The sequence below is a fragment of the Urtica dioica genome, chromosome 1 (genome assembly GCF_054948205.1).
Source record: "Urtica dioica subsp. dioica isolate 48M chromosome 1, U.dioica_male_clone48M_v1_H2, whole genome shotgun sequence".
NCBI lineage: Eukaryota > Viridiplantae > Streptophyta > Magnoliopsida > Rosales > Urticaceae > Urtica > Urtica dioica.
This window is the reverse complement of record NC_142756.1, coordinates 7921328-7943438: the sequence shown is the minus strand read 5'-3', so window position 1 is coordinate 7943438 and position 22111 is coordinate 7921328. Positions and strand designations below refer to the sequence as shown.

The following is a 22111-nucleotide window of genomic DNA, read 5'->3' as shown; positions in this document are numbered from 1 at the left end:
AACCTTCTTTACTCAAGGGTCAGGCCAAATCGGGTGTAAGGAATTGGACCTTAGGCCTAATATGAGACCAAGCTCCAGAGCATCGAAGCCAATGAAAGAGCTCATGTCCGATCTAGAGTCCTATAGTGTCGATTTTGCAACACTTTTTTATTTATTTATTTATTTTTTATTGTCCTTAGCATATATCACTCATGAAAAACTAGTTTGAATTCAATTGTGGTGTCAAAAGCGCCACTTCAGACCAACATACCTTTTTTTCTTCAAAATAATGGAAGGCTCGAACCCTGTCTAAATCCTTTGAATGGGGTCGGGCCGAACCGGACCTAATGAATAGGACCTTCGGCTAAATCTGAGACTAAGCCCTCAACTTTAAATTCTCTTAAATCGGGCTGGATTTCGACCGAGCTTTAAATTTTCTTAAATCGGGCTTAATAGCCCAAAATGAAACCCCTAATAATAAATTTAAACCTCTATAACAATCACATGTTGAATACAAAGTTATATGAATACATGTCCAAGAGTTGGTGTAGAGGAAGATAATGGTCGAGTAACTGACGATGATAATGCTTGCTAAGATACCTTAGGTAACTGAAACCAGGCCCGGCTCACCTTTGAGGGTAATAAAGCTATTACTTTAGGCCCATTTGTCAACAAGACCCATATTTTTTTTTATCTCAAGTCTTGTTGTTACAACTTTATAAAAAATTTAGGTCAGAAGAAACTTTTTTATTTTTTATTTTTTTTATTCAAGCTTGTTTTCAAATTAATGATAAATGCTTGAGGCGCTTCTCACGTGACAAAATACAAAAAGATAAACTTATGATATAAAAGCCTATTTTTCTTTAATCACTATCATTGTCCAATTTTTCTTTCACGATTGGCATATATATACATACATATATATATATATATATATATATATGTATTTAAATGCATCATATGATAAAAAAAAATCAGATGCTTTTCTAGCTTAATTAGTCTAAAAAAATCTCGATTGCTAAACAAAAATAAATTGTTGAAGACGTATAATATTGTTTGATAGTATCATTATTATCATCATTTTTTATGAGATTACTACCATCATTGTATACAATAATTTAAATTGTGTTAAAAAAATTCACATTAAAATGGATGCTATTTTTAAATTTCGCTTTAGGCCTCAAAATATGTTAAGCAGGAGGCTCTAACTCAAACCTTGTATCAAATTATGAATAGGTTTATAACTGTTTTTAAAAAAAAAATAAAAAAAATAGAGGTCTAACCCAATTCTATTTTTTAAATTGTTTTGGGTCTCTTTTTATAAAAGGATCCGACGAATCACTATGTTGAAGAGTCCGGGTTAGACTTGAATTAAGCCTTAGGGTACTTGTTAAATTATTAGTGTAGTTATTTTAATAAAAAAATTGGCCAGATAAGCCTGACAAACGTTGGCTATTGCGTTTTAGCCAACGTTTGGTTAATTGTTTGTAAATAGCCATTGCGCCTACGTGGCAAGATATTAACTGTTTTTGTGTTACTTATTTGCCCTTATTAATTATTGTTACTCAGCAATTGCGGCAGTTTTTTAAATTTTAAAAAAGAAACTTAATTGGAAAGTAATCAATTGGACGTGTTTGGATCTTTTCAATTCGCATAATTAAGACGCTGATTTTTTTAAAATTTGGTATTAACTGAATTGTGTAGCAGTTATTCCTCCCCGAAATATTTGGATTTGGTTTGAGAAAATCCTGTGAGAAGTTATTGAGAATTAGCTAATATTTCTGGCGGAATAAAATGTAGTCAGTATCTTTTTAGCATTTATAGACTTTATTTGGTTTATAATGAGCGAAAATATTGCAGTCAAGTGACCGCCAATTTATTTTAAATTTTTAGAATACAATGTTGCCTTAAACAGACCATATAACGTCCACTTTTTTCTATTATCAATATTTGACGATAAGCATGGAGGGGGGATCTTCATTTTCGCTTATGCAGTTTGGTAAACATGTTATCGTGAAGCTACCTATTTTTTTGCGTTAACTGTAGTGTTTATGCTGAATTTATTTGTCTTGTTTTCAGTTAATTTATTCGAGCAACAATGCCATCAATCAATGACAGAGTTGTTGGCTAGTTGTAGTGAAGAATTGACTGCTCCAGAGATAGTATTGTACGATGAACCTGATTTGAAGAATTTTCCAATGAATTTTGAAATCGATGTTAATAATGTATTTAGAAGCAAAGAAGTTCTCCAAACGGCTATTGGAATGACTGCCGTTCGCAAAAATTTTGAATTCAATGTGTTTAGATCAAGTAAAACTCGCTATTGTATTGGATGTGCGAATTATATGTGTTCTTAGAAGTTGAATGCGTCGGTTTGCAAGAATTCTGGACTGTGGGTTATCAGGTTATACGTTAAAGAACATACGTGCTATGGACAGTCAATTATTCACAATAATAAACATGCTTCTTCTGTTCTTATTAGCAAGTGTGTCAAAGATGATTTTAGGGGTCCATTGGCAAATCAGATTACGCCATCTGGTGTTGCAGAAATAATGAGGTCGAGATTTAATGTGAAGGTTACATATTATAGAGCATGGAAGGGACGTAAAGAGTCTTTGAGGGATCTTCGCGGTGATTTTGAAGAGTCATACAGTCATTTACCACTTGTTGGAGGAATGATCAGGGAGAAAAACCCAGGTAGTTACTCTGTTAGCTCTTGTTAATTAATTTCCAATGTTAATTACTTATTCAGTAATTGTAAATGTATCAGTCATTTACTGTACATTAACTTTGATTAATTAACATATGCATAAGTTACGTGTTATATACTGTTATTAATGAATCAAATTGGTATTTCAGGTTCATATACTGTTACTGAGACTGAATCCGATGGTACTTTTAAGTCATTTTTCCTTGCATTTGGCGCCTCGATTCATGGGTTTCAATATTGTCGTCCTGTAATATCGGTGGATGGCACTTTTTTGAAAGGAAAATCTTATGGTACCTTGCTATTGGCTACGGCTCAAGATGGTGCCAATCATTTTTTTCCGTTAGCTTTTAGTATAGTGGATTCTGAAAATGACATATCTTGGCTTTGGTTTATGAATCACCTTCGAGTTGTCTATGGTGTTAGAAAATATATGGTGTTTGTATCGGATAGGCACAAGTCAATTCAGAAGGCAGTTACACGGTGTTTCCGGAAGCCAATTTTGCTATATGCATGCAGCATCTTTGGGGTAATGTGAAGGCAAAGTATGGTAAAACTTATATCCAGCCTCTTTTTTATAGATGTGCTAAAGCTTATTCTGTTAGAGAGTTTGAATATTGGCTCAATATACTCTCTAACAACAAAATAATAATAAAAAAAGTATCTTCTCAAAGCCAATCCTGAGTTGTGGGCTCGGAGTAAATTCCCTGGAAAGAGGTTTAATGTCATGACCACAAACATTTCTGAGTGTTTGAATGCCGTTCTAAGAGAAGCTAGAGGTTGGTCGGTTGCTTGTCTTGAGTTATAGAAGTTTAATACAGAATTGGATTAACAAGAAGAGAGAGTTAATTCCAAAGATGCAGTCAGGTCTGACTGGTGAAGGTTTTATGATGCTATATGAGTCGCTTGAAGCTGCCAGATCTATGAACGTAAGTATACACACCATCTGTTTTCTGTAAATTACATGTATATTAACAAGCCATTTACAGTACTTAATTTAGTATATTCTGTAATCACATTCCTATTAACAACCCATTTACACTACATATTACATGTTAATGCCATTAACGACAATGAGTTTGAAGTTGTTGACGGGGCTATACAGCGTGTTGTTAATGTTTATCTGAAGACCTGCACATGTTGTTATTGGCAAGTTGAAGATTTTCCTTGTTCTCATGCGTGTGCTGCTTTATATCGTAAAAATTTACGACCCATTGATTTTGTTCCATGTTACTATACCCAAGAATATTTTGCAGCGACGTATGAGAAAGATGTGTTTCCAATTTCTCATGAAGGAGACTGGGAGATTCCTGTTGATGCTCCAATTATCAAGCCTCCTATACAAAAACGTCAAGCTGGGCGTCCGAAAGAGAAGATGTATCGTTCGAAGCATGAAAGAGTTCATCCGTATAAGCATCGTTGCGACAAATGTGGACATATTGGTCATAACAAAAGGGGTTGCCATATTTAGTGTATGTAGTTGTATTTCCTTTGGATTATGTTTATATTTGAATGTTGTGCAAGTAATTACACTAGCTAGAAATTAGGGTGTGTATGGATTTTTTTTTTTAATTTCTGTCAGTAACTGATGTTTAGTTCTTTTTAATCATGCAACTGTTATATTCAGACCACGAGTACTTGTGTCAGCAACATATTAACAGATACTGTTAATGGATTCACTTATTACGCCTATATAAACATTTCTTATTACATATGTTGTTATCTATTACCCACCCATATATTTACACTTATTTACAAAACTAGTTTACTAACTTATATACCAACCTATTTACAATAACGACTACCATATTAACAACATATTTACAGATAATCATCAACATAACATCTCTTGTTAATTAACATAGTTCAACTGTATATAGGCGCATCGTTTTAGTTGAAAGACAAACAGCAATGTAAAGAACCACAATTTGAACATACCTTTGGCTCCTTTAATTTACGACGTGATGTCTTGATTTCTTTTTCATCTTTATCAGCCGCGTTTGGCTTCGTCTTTGCTAGAGATTTCCTTGTCATTTTCGTAAATCTGTTCATCAAACATGATTAACCATCAAAACATTTACCGGTAAATTTGAATGTAGAATTTAAACTGTCTACATCGCACAATTTTTCATTAAGATTTTATAAACTGATTCGGAAAAAATTTAAAATTTTAAGATCTATTCTATATATCGGGATTTTATAAATCAGATAACATGCAAACTTATTTACTAATCCAGTTGTTTGGATTAAGATTCACACCGTCATATTATTAACATTTTCTTTTTTCATAGTTACTGGGTTCTCAGTTCATTTCATTAATCGGTCATCAATGTCCGATAAGAGTTAGGGCTTGGTTCGAAAAAACAGATATGTAAAGAATAGTTTGGTTATTACCTTTATCGCCGTCGATTTGATGATTTGAACGTCTCTTATGGTAATTAATCTTTAGTTTCGGTGAGGAAGAAGGTTTGTCTGTGTAGAAACCAGAGGTCGCGTATTTTTTTGGGTTTCAATTTGGGGATTTCGTGTTTCTGTATTCGTTTGTATCAGACCGAAGATTTCGTGTATCTTTGATATTAATTGAAAAGCGTAATGATGGCCTCGATAACCGCGGTAGTTATCAGAGGCAATATTGCGTTAATTAATTATTTCGCAGGATGTATGGGCGGGAACGGTTTACAGGGTATTTTGGTATTTTTATACGTGTTAATAAATTGGGTTGGCTATTAACCCAAAATTAACAGAAGGTTGGTCAAATCCAAAACTATATAATTATAGGAGGCTATTTAGCTATATAACCCTATTTTAATATATATATATATATATATATATATATATATATATATATTTAAATGGTACTCTTGTAAAGAAATTAGAGACCATATTTTTTTAGGCTTTTTATTATTATTTCTTTATGGTTTGCTTTAACACGTGTCAACGTAATGTTAGAGAGAGAGAGAGAACAAGCGGGCAGCTAGAGAGAGAGAAAATTCACTCGGCTTATAATATATATATATATATATATATATATATATATATGTGTATATATATAGGAATTTTCACACAAAAGCTTTAATTGGGTTCTAGCCAGAATCTTCGAATTCTCGAGATTTTATTTTGCTGGAGAGTGCACAGGCTCTTGCAACAACACGTAAGCACTGAAGCTTCCATCTTGAAAAGTTGTTCCGACTTCCGAGAACGGAATTTCGCAAAAGGGTTTATCATGTTTTATTTTTTTTTTATCTTTTTTCTTAAATTTTCCTGAACTTTTTTTTTTCTTTAGAAAAGATTATATTCTCTCAATCGTATTTCTGAATTCAGTCGGACGTGACGTCACGTTTCCATATAATTGCGGAGTTTTGCTGTTTTGAGAGGTTCGTAATCATAGCTCTCTAATCTTTAATTCGCAGTTTCTAAAATGAAGCCTTACTCTTTTCTGTTTCTCCTTTGTACAAATATATAGTCTTAGAGTGGAATTCTGTATTGTTCAGGGTTCGTTTCTCAGATGATTATGTTATGATTCAATTTCGAACTTGGAAGTACTTTATTCAGGAATATACCTAATTTAATTTTCCTCTGGTGCCTGATCATTGTCTCTGTCTCCATAGCTATTATGATCATTCAATAATGCCACATGTGGAAATGTGCTTTTGCTTAATTTCCTGGGAAAAAAACAAACGCTAAGACTGCGCTGAAGCAAAATATAGAAATATGCTCTTTTTGATCATGACTGTGTTATCGAATAATTAACCATGCCTGATTTTTTAATTTTTTTTTCCTGCTTCCGCAGAGGACTATTTTTACTATGATATAACGAAACAATATCCCACGAGATCGTTCCATAGTCGTCATGGATGTAAAAGGAATCACTTGGGTCGGGAATGTGTACGAGAAGTTCGAGAACATGTGCCTCGAAGTGGAAGAAGTTATGTACCAGGTTTGTCCTTCTCTGAGCCCGCGATTCTATTCCTTCGCTGCTATGGATTAGTGCTCAACGGGTTTGTCTCTTTGTCTGTCGTTTTTCGGTGGCCTCAGGACACGGTGAGATATGTGGAGGATCAGGTTCAGAGTGTCGGGGCGAGAGTCAGACGGTTAGTGCACGATTTTCTTCCTTCCGATCAAGATTCCGACGATGGGGATCCCAAAAAGGCCGATCGCGAGAAATCAACCGTTGATTTGAGCGTCCCACCGTTGGGTCGCGTACGGTGCGATGCGGACGATTCTTGCAGACCTTCCGGGGACTGTGCGAGTGTGCCTGATGTTTCGAAGATTAGGGTATCGTGCTCTACGAAGTCTGTCTCTGGTGTCTCTGTGACTGAAATCTGCGGTGCGTTGTCGGATCGAACGGCTGAAAAGACGACCCTGTGTTGTACTGATGAAACTCGGGACAGGAATGAAAATGGGAACAAGTTCGTGACTGAGTTTTTGGACGAGATTGAATCTATTCGAAATGATGAGAATGAGAATAATGGAATCCCGTTTTCATCCTGTGGTGAATTCTCTCTCTCTCTCTCTCTCTCTCTCGTAAACTATATGCCATATACAAATTATATGTTACTTTTTATGTTTCAGGGAAGATGTCGAATTGCGAACTCGCGACTGAAGTCAAGACTGGTTTTGAAGACACAGTTTGGCTACAAACTAAGTCCTCTCTCGAGGAGACTGTTGTGATGGTGAACGAGGACGACATTCGATTTCTCCCCCAAAGGGAGTTCAACAAGAAACTTTCTAAGGTACTCTCTGTCACACGCAGAAACAAAGACAATTTCGATCCCTTGTAATTGATTTCTCTGTTTCAGAAGAAAAGACAGTCGCTTTATTCGAGAATGAGATCCGGAAGGAAGAACGAGTACAAGCAACTCGCGTTGCAGCACGTCAACGTCGACGATCCGAATCACGAAAACGACGAGCCTTCGACGCCAAAGCTCACCGCTGAGAAATTCCCGTCCCGCGAGTCCTCCGAGTCCGAATGGGAGCTTCTCTAGACCGACCCATATCTCCTCTTATAAATAATCTTCATTTTTTTTCTTTTCGTGTGTTTTGGTGGCGGTGGTTTCACCACCGCCAGAGTTATAAAAAAAATCCCAGTTGTCCGTTGCTCTAGATTTCAAAATAATTCATGGAGTTGCAAGGAATCCCAGAAACTTTACAGGGTCTTATAAGAATTCATTTGCATATTTATACAAAGATCACACTGCAAACTCTCAGTCTCTGAGACAGTGTTTATTATGTCATTTTCTTACCCAAAAAAAAAACAGTGAACAAAAAAAAAAAAATCTTATGAAAAAGTGACGGGTTTCGAAGCGTCGGAGAGCAAGGACACGAATAAGAGCCTGTTCCAAGTATCGGGTACCCCGGGAAGACACCAGTGACTACAGTCCGAGAAACCCGCGGGGCTCGTTTTGTTCATCACCACCAAATTCTTTCCTTGGGGGGTCTTGTAGATGCTCGGGTGACCGTCTTTCCGGTACCGCGACAGCCGGGTGATGTTGAGGTACGTGACAGGCGTCTTCATCTCACGGAGCCGCCGCTCGACGATCAGAACCATCGGCTTCGGGTGCACCGGAACGAAGGAGGAATCGACGTCCTCGATGGGCCGGGTCTGGTTGTAGCACCAAGTCTTTCCCTTGTGCTCCGGTGATATGCTTCGGAAGAAAACTCTGGTCTTGTTCGAGTCAACGTTCTTGTCGATCCACCGCGACCAAGTCTCCATGGCCATCTCCAACGCCTTCGCCGTCTCTATCTCCACCGCCTTTCCGTTCCGATGAAAAGCACCCCAACTGCAAAAATTCGAAAAAGAAGACATTAATACTGGTTTTTAACGATCGAAATTTCGAAAATTATAATTATGTGTACTCCTACTTTGGACGATTTTGCATTTTTTTTTCTTATTTAAAAAAAACTCCAAAATTAATTTTAAAAGTAAATAGTTGAAAAAAGGCTAATTAAAACGAAAGGCCAAAAAAAAAATTGTACAGTAATTTTTGTAATTAAATTGATCAAGATGGTATTATTAGAGGTAAACTTATAAAGTTAGTTCGATGTAATTTATTCAATAGTTAATCATACTATTTTATTTAGAATATAGCACTATTTTCTTTAGAATATAGCTTCAAAATTAAAAATATAACAATAATAGTAATATATATTTTTTAAGAAATAATAGTAATAATAATAGCAACTTACGCTTGGTATTTGCCATGGTGGGACCACCAATGGCCTGTGTTGAACACCATAACATGTGCACCTTTCCACATTTTAGCAGAGGGAACGAGCTTGTCAAGCTTTAGAATATTCTCTCCATTCTTTGGGTTCACAACAAGATCAACCAGAAAAGGACTCCAATAAAACTCCACTGTACAATTGTAGTCCTAATTGATCACAGAATCACCAACAAACAAACCAATCATAACCTAATCATGGCTGGTAGACGAAAAATGAAAACTAAACCTTTATTTTTTTTCTAATAATTTATTTACCACTGCTCTGAACACCTTATAGCTACCACTATTCGGAGCGACCCGGGCTCTAGAAGGAGCCACGGAGCTGTAAAGAAGGCAAGCCATGGATTCCCATTGGTTTCTGTTGAGAGAATCGCCGACGATTATGAGCCTCTTGTCCCTCAGCTTCTCCAACATCTGCTTCCCAATCTCCCTCCTTTGATCATCAAGAAACGGAATCTTGACTTGTCACGCAAGAAAGAATCTGAAAATATAGACGTTGGATTTCGTTAATTATACCATACCTTGGAATGTTGCACCCTTTGGGCTCCCAGGTCCATTTCTCATACTCGAAATCTGGTCGCCCGTTCCTCTGGCAGCTAACTTGCTCTCCAAGAAACGGACACTGAGCCGAATCGTACAGAGGACTGTTCTCGGGGTCGTACACCCACTTTCCGTCGAAGATATCGCATTTCTCTTCTATGTCGCTGGGCTTATCGCTTGTGTTCCTCTGATCCTCCTTGTGCTCGATGATGATCGGCTTTCGCGGCTCCAAGGGCTGAGAATTATGATCAATGTCGCTGAGCTGGCTCGAATTCTTCTGCTCAGCCTCGTTGTCGATGATGATCGGCTTTTGCGGCTCCAAGGGCCGAGAATAATTATCAATGTCGCCGAGCTTGCTTGAATTCTTCTGATCAGCCTTGGGCTCGATAGTCGGCTTCTGTGGCTCCGGCGGCTGAGAATAACCGCCGTGTGTTGGATTCTTGGACGATAGATTTTCGAAGTTGTCGATGGGCACAATGAAAAGTTTTCGGTTCGCTCTGTAAACGCCGAGGCTGAGGATTAAGACGAGAGGTACGGTGATCATGAGGTACGAGGATGAGTAGAGCTTCACTGCCTCGGCGATTTTGCGAACGCTTTTCATGGTCGTGGTTACTGGGTTGGAAAGAGGTTGGCTTTTTCTTGGATCGCAAGTAATAATTTTCACGCTCTGAAATCTTCTTTGGGATCAAGAATGAAGAGAGAAGAGAGACGAGAGAGAGAGAGAGAGAGAGAGTGATCAAAGAAGGCTGGCTCAAGAATATAGTGCTGAGATACTATAGTTGATCAAAGAATATAAAAGAAGTTAATATCGATGTTAAGAAGTTATTACCGTGCTATGTTGGCTTATCTAGTATATTTATTATACGGATCAATATTTGATGGAACACTTAGTAGTAATAGAATCAAGAAAAGAGAGAGAGAGAGAGAGAGAGAGAGAGAGAGAGAGAGAGAGAGAGAGAGAGAGAGAGAGAGAGAGAGAGAGAGAGTGAGAGTTGACTATGGTTAGAAAGAAAGAATAGCTCTAGCAGGATTACTCATTTTGAAGCTAATTTAATTATGTATGTATTATTAACGTGCCTCTTGACTTTGGATCGGTTGGGTTAGTTATATGTTTAACAGACCCGGATTAATTTGGCACTGATTAGTTAGTACGTAATTAAATCTCTGCTTTAATTTTTACTATACAGAAAAACAAAACATAAAAAATGTCTGCTTTGATTTTTTTTTTTTTTTTTTTTTTTTTTTTTTTTTTTTTTCTATTTTAAACAATCTCTTCTTTGATGATGTAACATTTTTTTAGATTCGAGTTCTACGAATTTTCATCTTTTATTTTTTAAATCCATCGCTGCTAGGGAAATCAATTATTTTGTTTAAATTAATCTTAATTAGATGGGTCATAAATATTTTGTAAGAATTTTTTTTTATATGATTGCTTTGTATATTGGGCATGAAATTTCATAATGAATACACACTACTACCATATAACCCTCTTAGCCACGACTTTAACCGAGACACGACTATAATCCTGACGACGGCAAAATATATCCCAGCCATATATCGTGATAGATTAGTCCGGCCAGCATTATATGTAAATATATATATATATTTATCTAATTAAAAATAATTACATAAAATATTGATACCAAAATATATAATATATACCAATAATAATAGCCATACAATTAATAATAAATAATGTCATGCAAAGTAATAATAATAAAATCACTAGTAATAAAGCCACTACTAATAGTTTAATAGCATAATAATTTACGGATAAGTAATTTTGACATAATCAAGGACATTTTTTTTTTAAAGTATAAAGAACAAGACGAGCTAACACAGTAATAATCACATCTACGTACCATCAAATGTGGAGTGAGTTTGGGAAACGATATACACAAAAACTAATTAAAAAAGTGATCATTAACCCCATAAAGATGTCCTTTTTTTTATCAGCCTTGTACTATGATATCTGTACATTATTGAAATATATAAACACATTAGACATGAAGCACTTAATTGCATGCTAACACGTCCGCCTTTTTTTTTTTTTTTTTTTTTTTTGTGTGTGTATTATAGATTGGTAATATCTGAATTTTGACTTACAATATATGTTTGGTGGACGGTAGATATAACAAACATAGGTCATGAAGAACTGATAAAAGGGGATTAGTTATTCTTAAATTAAAAAAAATTAAGATTAGTTAATCTTAAAGCTGTGCAGCGTCCAATTACAAGAGCTCTAGGTGACTGACTTGAGAAATCTTAGGACTTTACTCTTTGTATAACTTAGCTATGATGTCATTGTTGTCCGCTAATTTCCTTTATTATGATGCGATGACATTAGTATATTTTCACATTTGTTTTATATACTAGGCGTTAAATGCTAGGTGTGATATCTTACTAATATGTCTGCCAAGTCGTCTTGAGTAAAAAATAGACAGGAAAATCTTGTATCACTAATACCAAAGTTAGGCTTAAGAGATCATCGTCGTCATATCATTTGGCAAATTTTTATTTAACATTTATATTTTGAAGTTCTTAAAATATTTTTTCGCTCATGCAATGCATAAAAGCTAGAGACAATTATAGAATAGAATTAATATTATCCATTTTGCAAACTTTTATGTACCATTTATATTTTGAAGTTCTTAAACTATTACTTCTAATGGTGGTTTTTTTTTAAAACATACGCGTAAAATTAAGGTCAATAAAAAAAGATATTTTCAAATTATAACCATACCCATTTCGTTTACACATGTTTACAATTCATTAATTTAAAATTAAGTTGTTTTTCTTAAATATATAGAAACGAGACTTTGTCCCATCCCAAGACCTCAAATTAGCGTGGGTGGAAGTAATCACCCACTTGAGCTCCCCATTTTGTGTCTTTTTTATTTATTTTAAAATTATATAAGTATCTAATTCTAAAACGTAGCATATAATTTTCTGTTTGATCTAAATATTTTGGGTATTTATTAAATATTCTGAGAAAATGTCTTTGCTTAGACGTTCACTTTACGGGCCCTAAAATTTGTGGTTTTAAGTCTAGCCCACGTCTGGATATTTGCTTAAAGTAATGAAAGATATGGGCTTCGGTATGTTGGGTTTCATTTGCAAAATAACAGGTGGGAATTGCTTGCGTTAATCCTTCTTTGGAAGGTAATTGCAAGAATTGTGTCTAAAATTATTATTGCAAAAATAATATTTTTCAAGCTATAAACAATTATTTTTCTTGATGTTTACAAACAAACAAAAAATTCTAAAAAGTTTATTTGTCACCATTCTTTCATCGAAAGACCATAGTCCGTCGAACCTACCCTACAAATGTAGAGGGGCGTTAAGAGTAGGAAAACTCTACATGCACGACAAGGATAACACAATTAAACCTCCCCGTATGGTATTAGTAATGTCTGAAACTTCTAAATCAATACTCATGTCTCGGAAGCTAGAATGTAAAAACAATTTTTGAGGAAATTCTAGAGCGTATGTCCGTGTATACTCTTGTCGTTGAGATTTGAACAACAATTGAAGAGCGGTTTGACCCAATGTTAAACCAAGTGGTCGCGCTCGAGCCGAGTGTGAGAAACTCGAAAGTCACGAGTGCTACTCCTCTAGCTCAAGAACGTTCTTCGTTCGTCGCGGAGACCTGATGAGAAGAAGAAGAAGAAGAAGAGATAAAAGGGCTAAAAGAGTGCAGATGCGGTGCTTCGGGCGTGCGCTTCACCGCTCAACATTAGTCTGATTTCTATGAGTGAGATGGGAGATGGGAGAACTGATATTCTTTGAGAATATTTTAGGAAATTTGTGCTCGATTGGAGAAAACTGTGTGCGGAGAGTCTTCGGCAGTGTTTTAGAACTCTGGAATCGAGTAGTTTATGTTTAGAATTGATTAGCCTTTCCCTCTGGAAGAGGGGTCTATTTATAGGAGAATGAGAGCTGAAGAAACCCTTAAATTCACAGCCTGGGTGAGGCTTGTCGCGGGCGGAAGGCAAGATGCTATCGCGCGTGCGGCCTTCTACAGGTTGGCGTGTCGTGCGTATGACTAGCGTGACGCGACACGTGCTTTGAGCAGCGCGCTGTTGCGCGCATCATGCTTCGACCGCGCTTGATGCGGCCAAGGGCGCAGCGCGCAAGAGCTTGGCACGTCGTGCCAGGAGCTCTGCGCAAGGCGTGCCCTTATCGGCGCATCATGTGAGTACGAGTTTGGACCTGGCCCATTTTGACAGGTTATTTGGCTCCCTGGCCCAAGTTAGAGTTGGGATTCGGCCCATTGAGCTTTTGACATGCAATTCCTTGCACATTCCATTGAGTATATTTTAAATAGGAACAAAACAGCTACCTTGGTTGTGCACCTCAAGAAGAGAAAACCTCATTCAATTAAGCTATTTTTATCAACCAACAAATAATATCTATTATTTGAGAAAAATATGCAACTTTCTCTTGCGTTAGGCGTGCGGCTGAGGGCTTCTAGAAACCCTATGACTACTTTGGAGAATAGTGTAAACTTTCTCAATATTTGAGCATATGTGGCTCAATAATCATTGTCGAAGCCACGCAATTGTGTTTAAGAAGAAGCATAGTAAAATAAACCAAGTGTAGGATTAGAGGTGATATATTCTTCATAGATGATGTGCTGCTTACAAATGTGGCGCTCGAGGTGATCATGAATAAACTGGCAAAGAACATGAATAACATATATTAGAGCATACCTGGAGATAGTGAGATATGGCTAATCCAACTCATGTAATGAGTTGTGTCTAGTAGTAATTCTCCTTCAGTTGCAACAAGTGTCATATACTCATATGAGTATAAACTCGCTTGAAATCCAAGAAATCATAGTCTTCAAAGGAACTCAAGAGCATATTGCCTCTAACTCATCACAATCCATGAAATCGTAGTCTCAGGTGCTTCTTGATTTCATTGATGACACTCACGTTAAGATCAGGACCGGCCTGATAACTATTTGTGGCCTTAGGCAAAAATTGGAAATGAGGTCTTTTTATTTATACAAAATAAAAAAACTTGTAAGACATCCAAATAAAAAATAAAAGAAGAATAATAGTTAATTAGCTACTATTTCTAATAAAGATAGGAGAATACAATTCTCTTAATAAATAAAAACAAGGGTAATTTAGCAAAATAGCCAACTCAAACGTTGAGAATTGCTAAATAGCCAAGGTTTTGTAAATAATAGGTAAATAGCCAATTGGATGACGTGGACCAATCAGATTATTTTTTAATTCCGGAGATTGTCCTTTTAGATTTGAATCAGGAAATGATTTGAATTTTGAATTGTTCAGGATTCCCAAAAATTGAATTTTGAATTGTTTCAGAATTCCCTAAATTAAGTGGAACATAATTTGGGGTTTAATTTTGTTTCCTTATATGTAGCAACTGAAATTTACGTGGGTGTTTTATTGTTATTTTGTTTCCTTATATATTAGACATTATTTATTTCTTATTTACTGAATCCGAGTATACATTCTTTCCTTATTAGATATAACAGTTTTTGGACTTTACATACTCTGCAGTAAATACATGTAAATAATCGATTGGGCGGGAAGAAATTTGGGCATTTTAGTAAACTTACATGCGTAATTAAAATCTGCTAGCTATTTACCTAATATTTACAAAACCTTGGCTATTTAGCAATTCTCAACGTTTGAGTTGGCTATTTTGCTAATTATTTGTAAAAACAAAATGTCCGTTGATATTTTTATCACTTTGTTTGTTCCAAATTGCCCATTTTTCATCCATGCACCTTCCATCCATGCGCATAAAAAGTAGACAAAACATACAAACAAAAAAAAGTTAAAACAATATAGATCTATGTAAACTTTACTTTTCTTATTTTGTGAGATGCAAAAATACTAATGAGATCATCGAATTCAAGCTCGTGTAACATATTTTTTTTAATGGACAACATAGCTAATCCATTCAACCGTTCTTGTGACAAGTTGATCTTAGATAAGATTTTATTAATTTCAACTTCGAAAAACTCCTCTCTGCGGAAGCTACGATTACTGAAATTGTCAATAAAATCCGGTAAGCAATGTATGCATCGAGAAAAGAATCCACATTTTTTTTTATATAATGAAGTGTTTCCATCGGACTACTTTTTTCTTTCAAAATTTCTCTAAGCACTTTTAATTCAGAAAATAAATCTAAGCCATCAATGTCCAAAAGTCCCTTACATTTCAACACATCTTCAAGATTCAATGAAGATTTTATCAAATCACATTCATCTAACGAAGTTAGCTTTTTGAAATTGAATAAAATCCAAAAACATTTTCATATGCTTGACATTGCTCACAGCTACTTGTAAGCAAAGAAATAACTTGATCCACAATGTAGAGGAAATATTCAATTCGAAATGATTCTTCGGGAGTTTGGTTTATATCGCAATCAAACTTTCACCTAATTGTTTTTTTTCTATGAATCACACGCTTTTCTCGAAATTTTGGTTCTACATCCATCTCATTTGCAATCTCTTTCACCGAAATCATAGCACATGTAAAACCATTTTCTCTATAATTTTTAAAATAAGTGAGTAGACCTTTCAATTGGTCTATAGCAATCTCAATATGCATATCTTCACTTTGTAAGGTTTTACTCACTGAATTAATAACAAATAATATATCAAACCAAATAGTCATGCCTAGCAAAAATTCAAAATTCTCTAATTCATACTCCTCTAGACATTTAGCTTCACTCTTGATTTTAGGATCCTCACATGTTTCTCCTAGCTCAAACAAGGCATCTCTTATTCTTGGAGCTTGATATCTAATTGTCTTAACACTATCAATTCGACTTTCCCAACGAGTTTGTGACAATGATTTAAGGGTCAAATCCGATATGTTATCTTTTAGTATTTTCCATCTCTTAGTAGAAGAAGCAAACAATGAATAGATGCGTTGAAAAACTCCAAAAAATGATATAGTTCTAACACAAGAGTTTGCAACATCGGAAAGCACCAAATTAAGACTATGACAACCACAAACTGTATAAAATGCTCTTGAATTTACATCTAACCATCTTTTCTGAACACCTTGTTGCTTTCCTTTCACATTAGATCCGTTATCATAACCTTGTCCTCTTATATCTTGTATGTCAAATCCTAGTTTTTCCATTTGTTCGACAAGTGTATCAAAAAGACCTTTACCCGATGTATCGTCCACTTGTAAAAATCCCAAAAAATACTCTTCTACGTTTATTGGATTTTTTCCCATACAAACACACCATAATATGATAGACATTTGTTCTTGGTGATTTGAATCGAGAGTACAATCAAGTTGAACCGAGAAGTATTTTGCATCTTTTATATTTTTTAAAATTTTACTTTTAACTTCATGTGCTAACATTTGTATAAAGCTCATTTTGAATCCGATGTCCTAGGTAATGATTATGAATATCACCACTTTGTATACGTCGAACATGTTCTTGTATTATTGGATCGAGTTCATCTAGCATTTCAACAAAACTAATAAAATTCCATTATTTTCATGATAAATCTTTTCATTACTTCCACGAAATGCAAGATTATTTTTAGCTAAATTTTTACGATTGCAAATATTCTTATTAAGACATTTCCCAATATTCCTTCTCTTTGTTTATTCTTTCTTGAGCATGTTTATCAATTGTCAATTTTTTAGATAATCTTAGCTCTAATTCAAACCAAGTAGTCATGCATACAATGTGATCATTACTTATCTCATGCCTTCTTAATTTTGCACTATGATTCTTCCAATCATTTGTCCCTTCATCACCTAATTGATTTTTTGTATGGTTGGCATTAAATAATTTACAAAAAAAAAAAACTATACTTTTTCAAATTCCTTTGAATATATGAACCATCTTTTATCGTGTTTTTCGCCATTTGGTAGTTTCCTATAGTAGTAAGAAAAAAGCAAAATGCCTAGAATTTTCATCATTTGGAAAACTAAATTCACTCTCTCTAATAGGACCTTTCTCAATTAGTATGTCTCTAAAATTGTTATCAATATTGTTCCATCGTCCCGGATCATAAACATTTATTGACATCTCATTCATGTTTTTTTTAACCTCTCCTTCTATTTCAATTTCAATAAAATAATTTCCGGGTTCTTTCTCATCGTTAGTCTGTCTAGATTTTTCCACCCTCGTATCATCATCTCCATGTGCACTCACTTCTTCATCAACTACGGTTACTAAATCTTTTTTTAAGAGAAATTTATCAAGAGCTCTTATTTGAGAGTTAACCAAATCTTCTTCTCTTTTTTTTTTTTTTTTTTCAATTTGTCATAACCCGAAGAAAATTTTCAACAAGACATAACTAACAAAGAAAATCAACACAAGCACACAAACACACACAAGAAAAACCTAACAACAATAATAATCTCAAACAAAACAACTTAATTAGAAAGATGGAACCTGGAAAGCGATGAACAAATTGCTCCAACTTCAAGCTTTAAAGTTAATTGTTTTTTCTTCACTTTTTTGCTTGAGAATAACTTCTGTGAAAAAAATAGATCAAATAACGTGTTGATATTCTTTGACGTTTCAAGTTCCTTGTTTGTTTTAAAATCTCATATGATAATCTTAGTTCTTTGTGGGCCTAAAAATGATTAAAAGCCATAATATAAAAGCCCACTTCCACCTATTTGAGTCTTTAAATTTATTGGATCAAGAAACTACAATTTTTGAGGCCTTTATTTTTCTTCAAAGAGGGAGGCCTTACGCAATTGCCTAGGTTGACTAAGGGAATGACCGGCTCTAATTAAGATATGCTAAGATTATGTCATCTACATAAAGTAAAATGAACACAAACTATCATATAACGGTATCACACCGTGTACAAAGCTAAGTGAATAATTTTTTTTTTTGAAAAAAAAAAGTTTACCACGCCAGACAACACTTTAAGACAGCAAAACGAGCTCAAATGACACCGTTTCTCCTTCTTGACTTCAAAAAAGCCTGATTAATTAAATTAAAACAAATTGGTTTTGTATATTGTACTTTAAGGTTATTACCTATATATAATATTACTGATGCATAAACATAAACATGTGACAAGCTACTTGATACTTTCATTATCACTAATTTTAAATGATATGGTGTGTGTGAGAAAGAATTTTGCCTTTCTATTACTCATATCTAACTACAACCCGTGCAAATAAATAGCGAAGAAAACTATATTGTTCTAGTAACGAATCTGATGCGTATCTATTGTTTTGTTTGCCCTTTTTAGATTTATTTCGGTAAGAGGGTTAATGATGCTTCTTTGTCTGTCGATTATACCCTAGAATTGCCTTAGCCTCTATGATCATTATATGAAATTGAAGGTGTTTTAGTTTATTTTCGACTACCCAATACAAGTACTATATCAAAATTGCAGATTCACACAATGTGTGAGGGTCAAACAGCAGTTGTTTTTTTTTTTTTTAAATTTATTGGAAATTTGGAATATTGATTTTCCAATGTCTGTAATGGCTACTGAAAGTCTATTCATGTCTGTAAATGTTCCGGAAGTTTTGAACTTTTTCTGATGTTTTTTCCTTCTATATTTCAGTGTTTTATAAGATTGTTCAATGATACTTGTATTGTTTTGTTGGTTCGAAAATATAAACAATTAAATTGAAAAATGGTGATAAGAAAACTTGCTAACAAGACAACGTTGTACAAATCAGCAGTCCAGATTTTACGCATGGTTTGTGATATTGGCGTGCAAGAGAAGTGATTAACCAACCCATATATAATCAAATCTTTTAATCAAGTACAACAAATTAGTTAGGTCAATAAAGCCAATACTGAACTATAAATCGGCCAGATTATGGTGCAATAATTGTCTTTAGAGAGGAAATAATGTTATCATATATTCCGTAAAGGTCTATTTAATTATACTTGCTTAGAGATTTTAAGAAATATTTTTTGCTTAGTGAGAAATAAATAATAATTAGGGCATAAAAAAGTAATAGTGACCAACTTGAGCACAAAGCCAATAACATGAAATCATAATAGCTTGAATTTAAAGATTCCATATTTCCCTTTCTATAGTTAGCTATTTAACTAAACCCAATGAGTTCCATACTATTACCAAATGAATGATATAATTAATTACTGTTACAGCCACCAATTAAAGTAGAGGAAGAAAAGAAGGTACTTTGTGTTTGTTTAAACAAAAGAAGATTACTTTCCATATATATATGATTTCAGTTATAATAATAATAATTATAAAAAAAAACCTTCTTTTAGTTTCTTTCAAATGTACACGTTGATTGCGTATATTATAAAATCATATATCTAGGTTTGGATTCTAAAAGAGTATAATGGATGATGAAAGATTAAATATTTGTAGCTATAATTAAGATGACGAATAAAGGATGGATTCAAATGATCAGTAAATAAAAAGAAATAAAAGGGAAAAAAAATCTCTGAAAACTAAGAGTAAAAGTACTACAGAATAATGAGTGGATTTTCGAAATAGTTTTTTTTTTTTCCTTCTAATATTTGAATCAGTAAAATGTAAACATAAGTTAAGATACATATAGCTTGCTTACGCTCTTGTAATAGAATTATAAAATTAAGAAATAGCAAAACCAAAATGACCTTTTTATTTTACTTCTGGTATTTAGGTTACTTGCTTACATCACGTGGGTTTACGTATTAGTTTGCTCTTTCACGAAGACGACAATGTTTCTTATTCAAGAAATTAAAAAGGATAATGCTGACGATTAATAATAGATCGATATATCATAAACAGATGAGGATAATGCGTCTTAAAATGGATGAAGAGAGCCTCCAGAGAATTCAAATCGTCAATTTATATGACAAGCATGTTGTCCATACCATATACATAGTTGTAACTCTAATTACCACATATTTTATGCACAGTTCCGCTCTATTTTTGTCGCCAGAATAAATATTAACTGAAGGAAATCCTTGGCCAGCCATTTGACTAGTTTTGCCGGCTAAACAAAAGCAAAAAAAAAAAAAACATCAATGGAATAATTCATTATGTATTCTTCATTGAATTATCTATTTCAGAAAGTTACGTAGCTTTTGATTCAACTATTGGTCCCACTCTTTTGAGGTGTATTCATGAAGACGTATGATGTTTTTCTTGGAGGTAATAAATAACGAATTTCGGAGCCGGTTTCGTTGATTGAAATATAAGCTGTCACCACTTGAACATAGCACTATCAATTTATTTATTGTTTTCTTAAAAAAATGATTTATTGTTAAATATGTCCATCTTTGACAGGTCTTATAAGAAGAATCTAATCATAAATAAATGAAAATAGAACATATTCTTTCTCCATGCACTTTGAAAAGTACTACTACTACTTGTGCGCATGGTACAAATAAAAGATAATTAATAATATTGTATACCATAAGGTGGCTGAAGATTTGGAAACATAGAACTATACATAATTATATAATTATTTTGCTAGAAAAGATAGTAAAACCATTAGTTTTGTTGATTTGAATGCATACGGTTTATTTTCATTATTGCCTGATTTACACAATTCTTTTCGACAAAAAAAAAAAAAAAAAGTAGAAAAGTACTAGATTGAAACATATACAATACGCTCACACGCATTTAACATCATTTGGAAATGAAATCACTGTAAATAATTAAATAGTATTGAAAGTGGACCATCATTTCTACGTATTTTATGAGATTTATTAAGTAAAAATTGTTTTATTTAATTTTTTCTTATATTAAAGAACCTTAAAGGGTGAGTAGAGAATATGTTTAATTAAGAAAAAAGTGTGTTCAAGTGCTCGTGGTGCTCGGATTTTCATCATGTTTTAGGGGTCGTGTAAGAATTTCACGAGGGACATTTATGAAAAAATCATCTAAGACCAACTCCACCCGATAACACCATTTTCTACTCTATTTTACCGTACATGTCACATCAAACACTATCTCATCTCCAATCGAACTCTATTTTTACACCAAATTGAAATATTAATTTTATATTCAACTTTCTCTTATTTATTTCTATACCCTTATATTTATTCAATATCTTTCAATTATACCACTTATTTATTATTTAATAATCAAGTATTACTCCATAAAATTATTCAAAATACAAATTAACACAAAGTAAACTTAATAGTAGTTTATGTATTGTAAATTTATTTTTAATTTTATTTTGTTGCATTTTTTTTTTTAATGTTTTTTTTTACATTTCGATGTCGTTGTATTTGAATGTTAATGTTAATGTTGTATTTTAAAATAAATTTAATGAATAATTTAAGGATAAATATGATATAATTTTATAAATCAATACAAATATATAAATTATAAATTGTATAGGGACTAAAAAAATCTTTTGGTGTAGGGAATAGTATCACGTCATATTTGGCGTGACACCACCCTTATTTAATATCCCACGCGCATAATGGCGTGAGATATGCCGCTCGGTTGGAGCATCTTTGGACGCTATCCCCACCCTTTAGCGTACGGGTGGGGATGGTCTAATTATAAGCTAAATTTTTTAAATATGGTAAAAGTTAATGTCGAAAAAATGATTTAAAATATTCAGGGGGCATATTTACTCCGTGCGATCTGCATCTATACCTCTGCCTATGCTTTTTCAAGTACTCATCTCTCTTTTATAATTTGATCCACAAAAGCTTTTACAAAATCCTCTTATAGCAACAAAGAAATCCT

The 22111-nt window shown here is 34.0% G+C and overlaps 2 protein-coding genes across 8 annotated transcripts; one reads left to right on the top strand and one right to left on the bottom strand.

Moving 5' to 3' along the window:
- The first annotated feature begins 5691 nt into the window (after positions 1–5691).
- On the top strand, positions 5692–7740 carry LOC149406955 (uncharacterized). Of its 6 annotated transcripts, none has more exons than XM_089610208.1 (6): positions 5692–5837; positions 6008–6060; positions 6477–6623; positions 6722–7178; positions 7259–7419; positions 7486–7740. In XM_089610208.1, exons 3-6 carry the CDS (start codon positions 6537–6539, stop codon positions 7669–7671), a joined length of 891 nt encoding a protein of 296 aa, XP_089466334.1. In that variant the 5' UTR covers positions 5692–5837; positions 6008–6060; positions 6477–6536; the 3' UTR covers positions 7672–7740. The 6 variants fall into 6 exon arrangements, with proteins under 6 accessions (XP_089466334.1, XP_089466359.1, XP_089466353.1 ...); XM_089610227.1 differs by having other exon boundaries at positions 5709–5902; XM_089610221.1 differs by having other exon boundaries at positions 5710–5837; positions 5975–6060.
- A 154-nt stretch (positions 7741–7894) lies between these two features.
- Positions 7895–10186, bottom strand: LOC149406954 (protein trichome birefringence-like 36). 2 transcript variants are annotated; one of them, XM_089610183.1, is made up of 4 exons: positions 9432–10186; positions 9166–9343; positions 8873–9057; positions 7895–8466 (listed from the first exon to the last, which is right to left on the bottom strand). In XM_089610183.1, exons 1-4 carry the CDS (start codon positions 10049–10051, stop codon positions 7965–7967), a joined length of 1485 nt encoding a protein of 494 aa, XP_089466309.1. In that variant the 5' UTR covers positions 10052–10186; the 3' UTR covers positions 7895–7964. The 2 variants fall into 2 exon arrangements, with proteins under 2 accessions (XP_089466309.1, XP_089466316.1); XM_089610190.1 differs by having other exon boundaries at positions 9181–9343.
- Between the last annotated feature and the right edge of the window lie 11925 nt (positions 10187–22111).

Excerpts from the sequence above, each read along its gene's own strand:
- LOC149406954 (XM_089610183.1), bottom strand. The coding sequence starts at position 10,051 with ATGAAAAGCGTTCGCAAAATCGCCGAGGCAGTGAAGCTCTACTCATCC. Across the intron at positions 9,344-9,431 it reads AAAGGGTGCAACATTCCAAG|GAGGGAGATTGGGAAGCAGA; the intron begins GTATGGTATAAT and ends TGATGATCAAAG. Across the intron at positions 9,058-9,165 it reads ATAAGGTGTTCAGAGCAGTG|GACTACAATTGTACAGTGGA; the intron begins GTAAATAAATTA and ends GTGATCAATTAG.
- LOC149406955 (XM_089610208.1), top strand. The coding sequence starts at position 6,537 with ATGGATGTAAAAGGAATCACTTGGGTCGGGAATGTGTACGAGAAGTTC. Across the intron at positions 6,624-6,721 it reads TGGAAGAAGTTATGTACCAG|GACACGGTGAGATATGTGGA; the intron begins GTTTGTCCTTCT and ends CGGTGGCCTCAG. Across the intron at positions 7,179-7,258 it reads AATCCCGTTTTCATCCTGTG|GGAAGATGTCGAATTGCGAA; the intron begins GTGAATTCTCTC and ends TTTATGTTTCAG.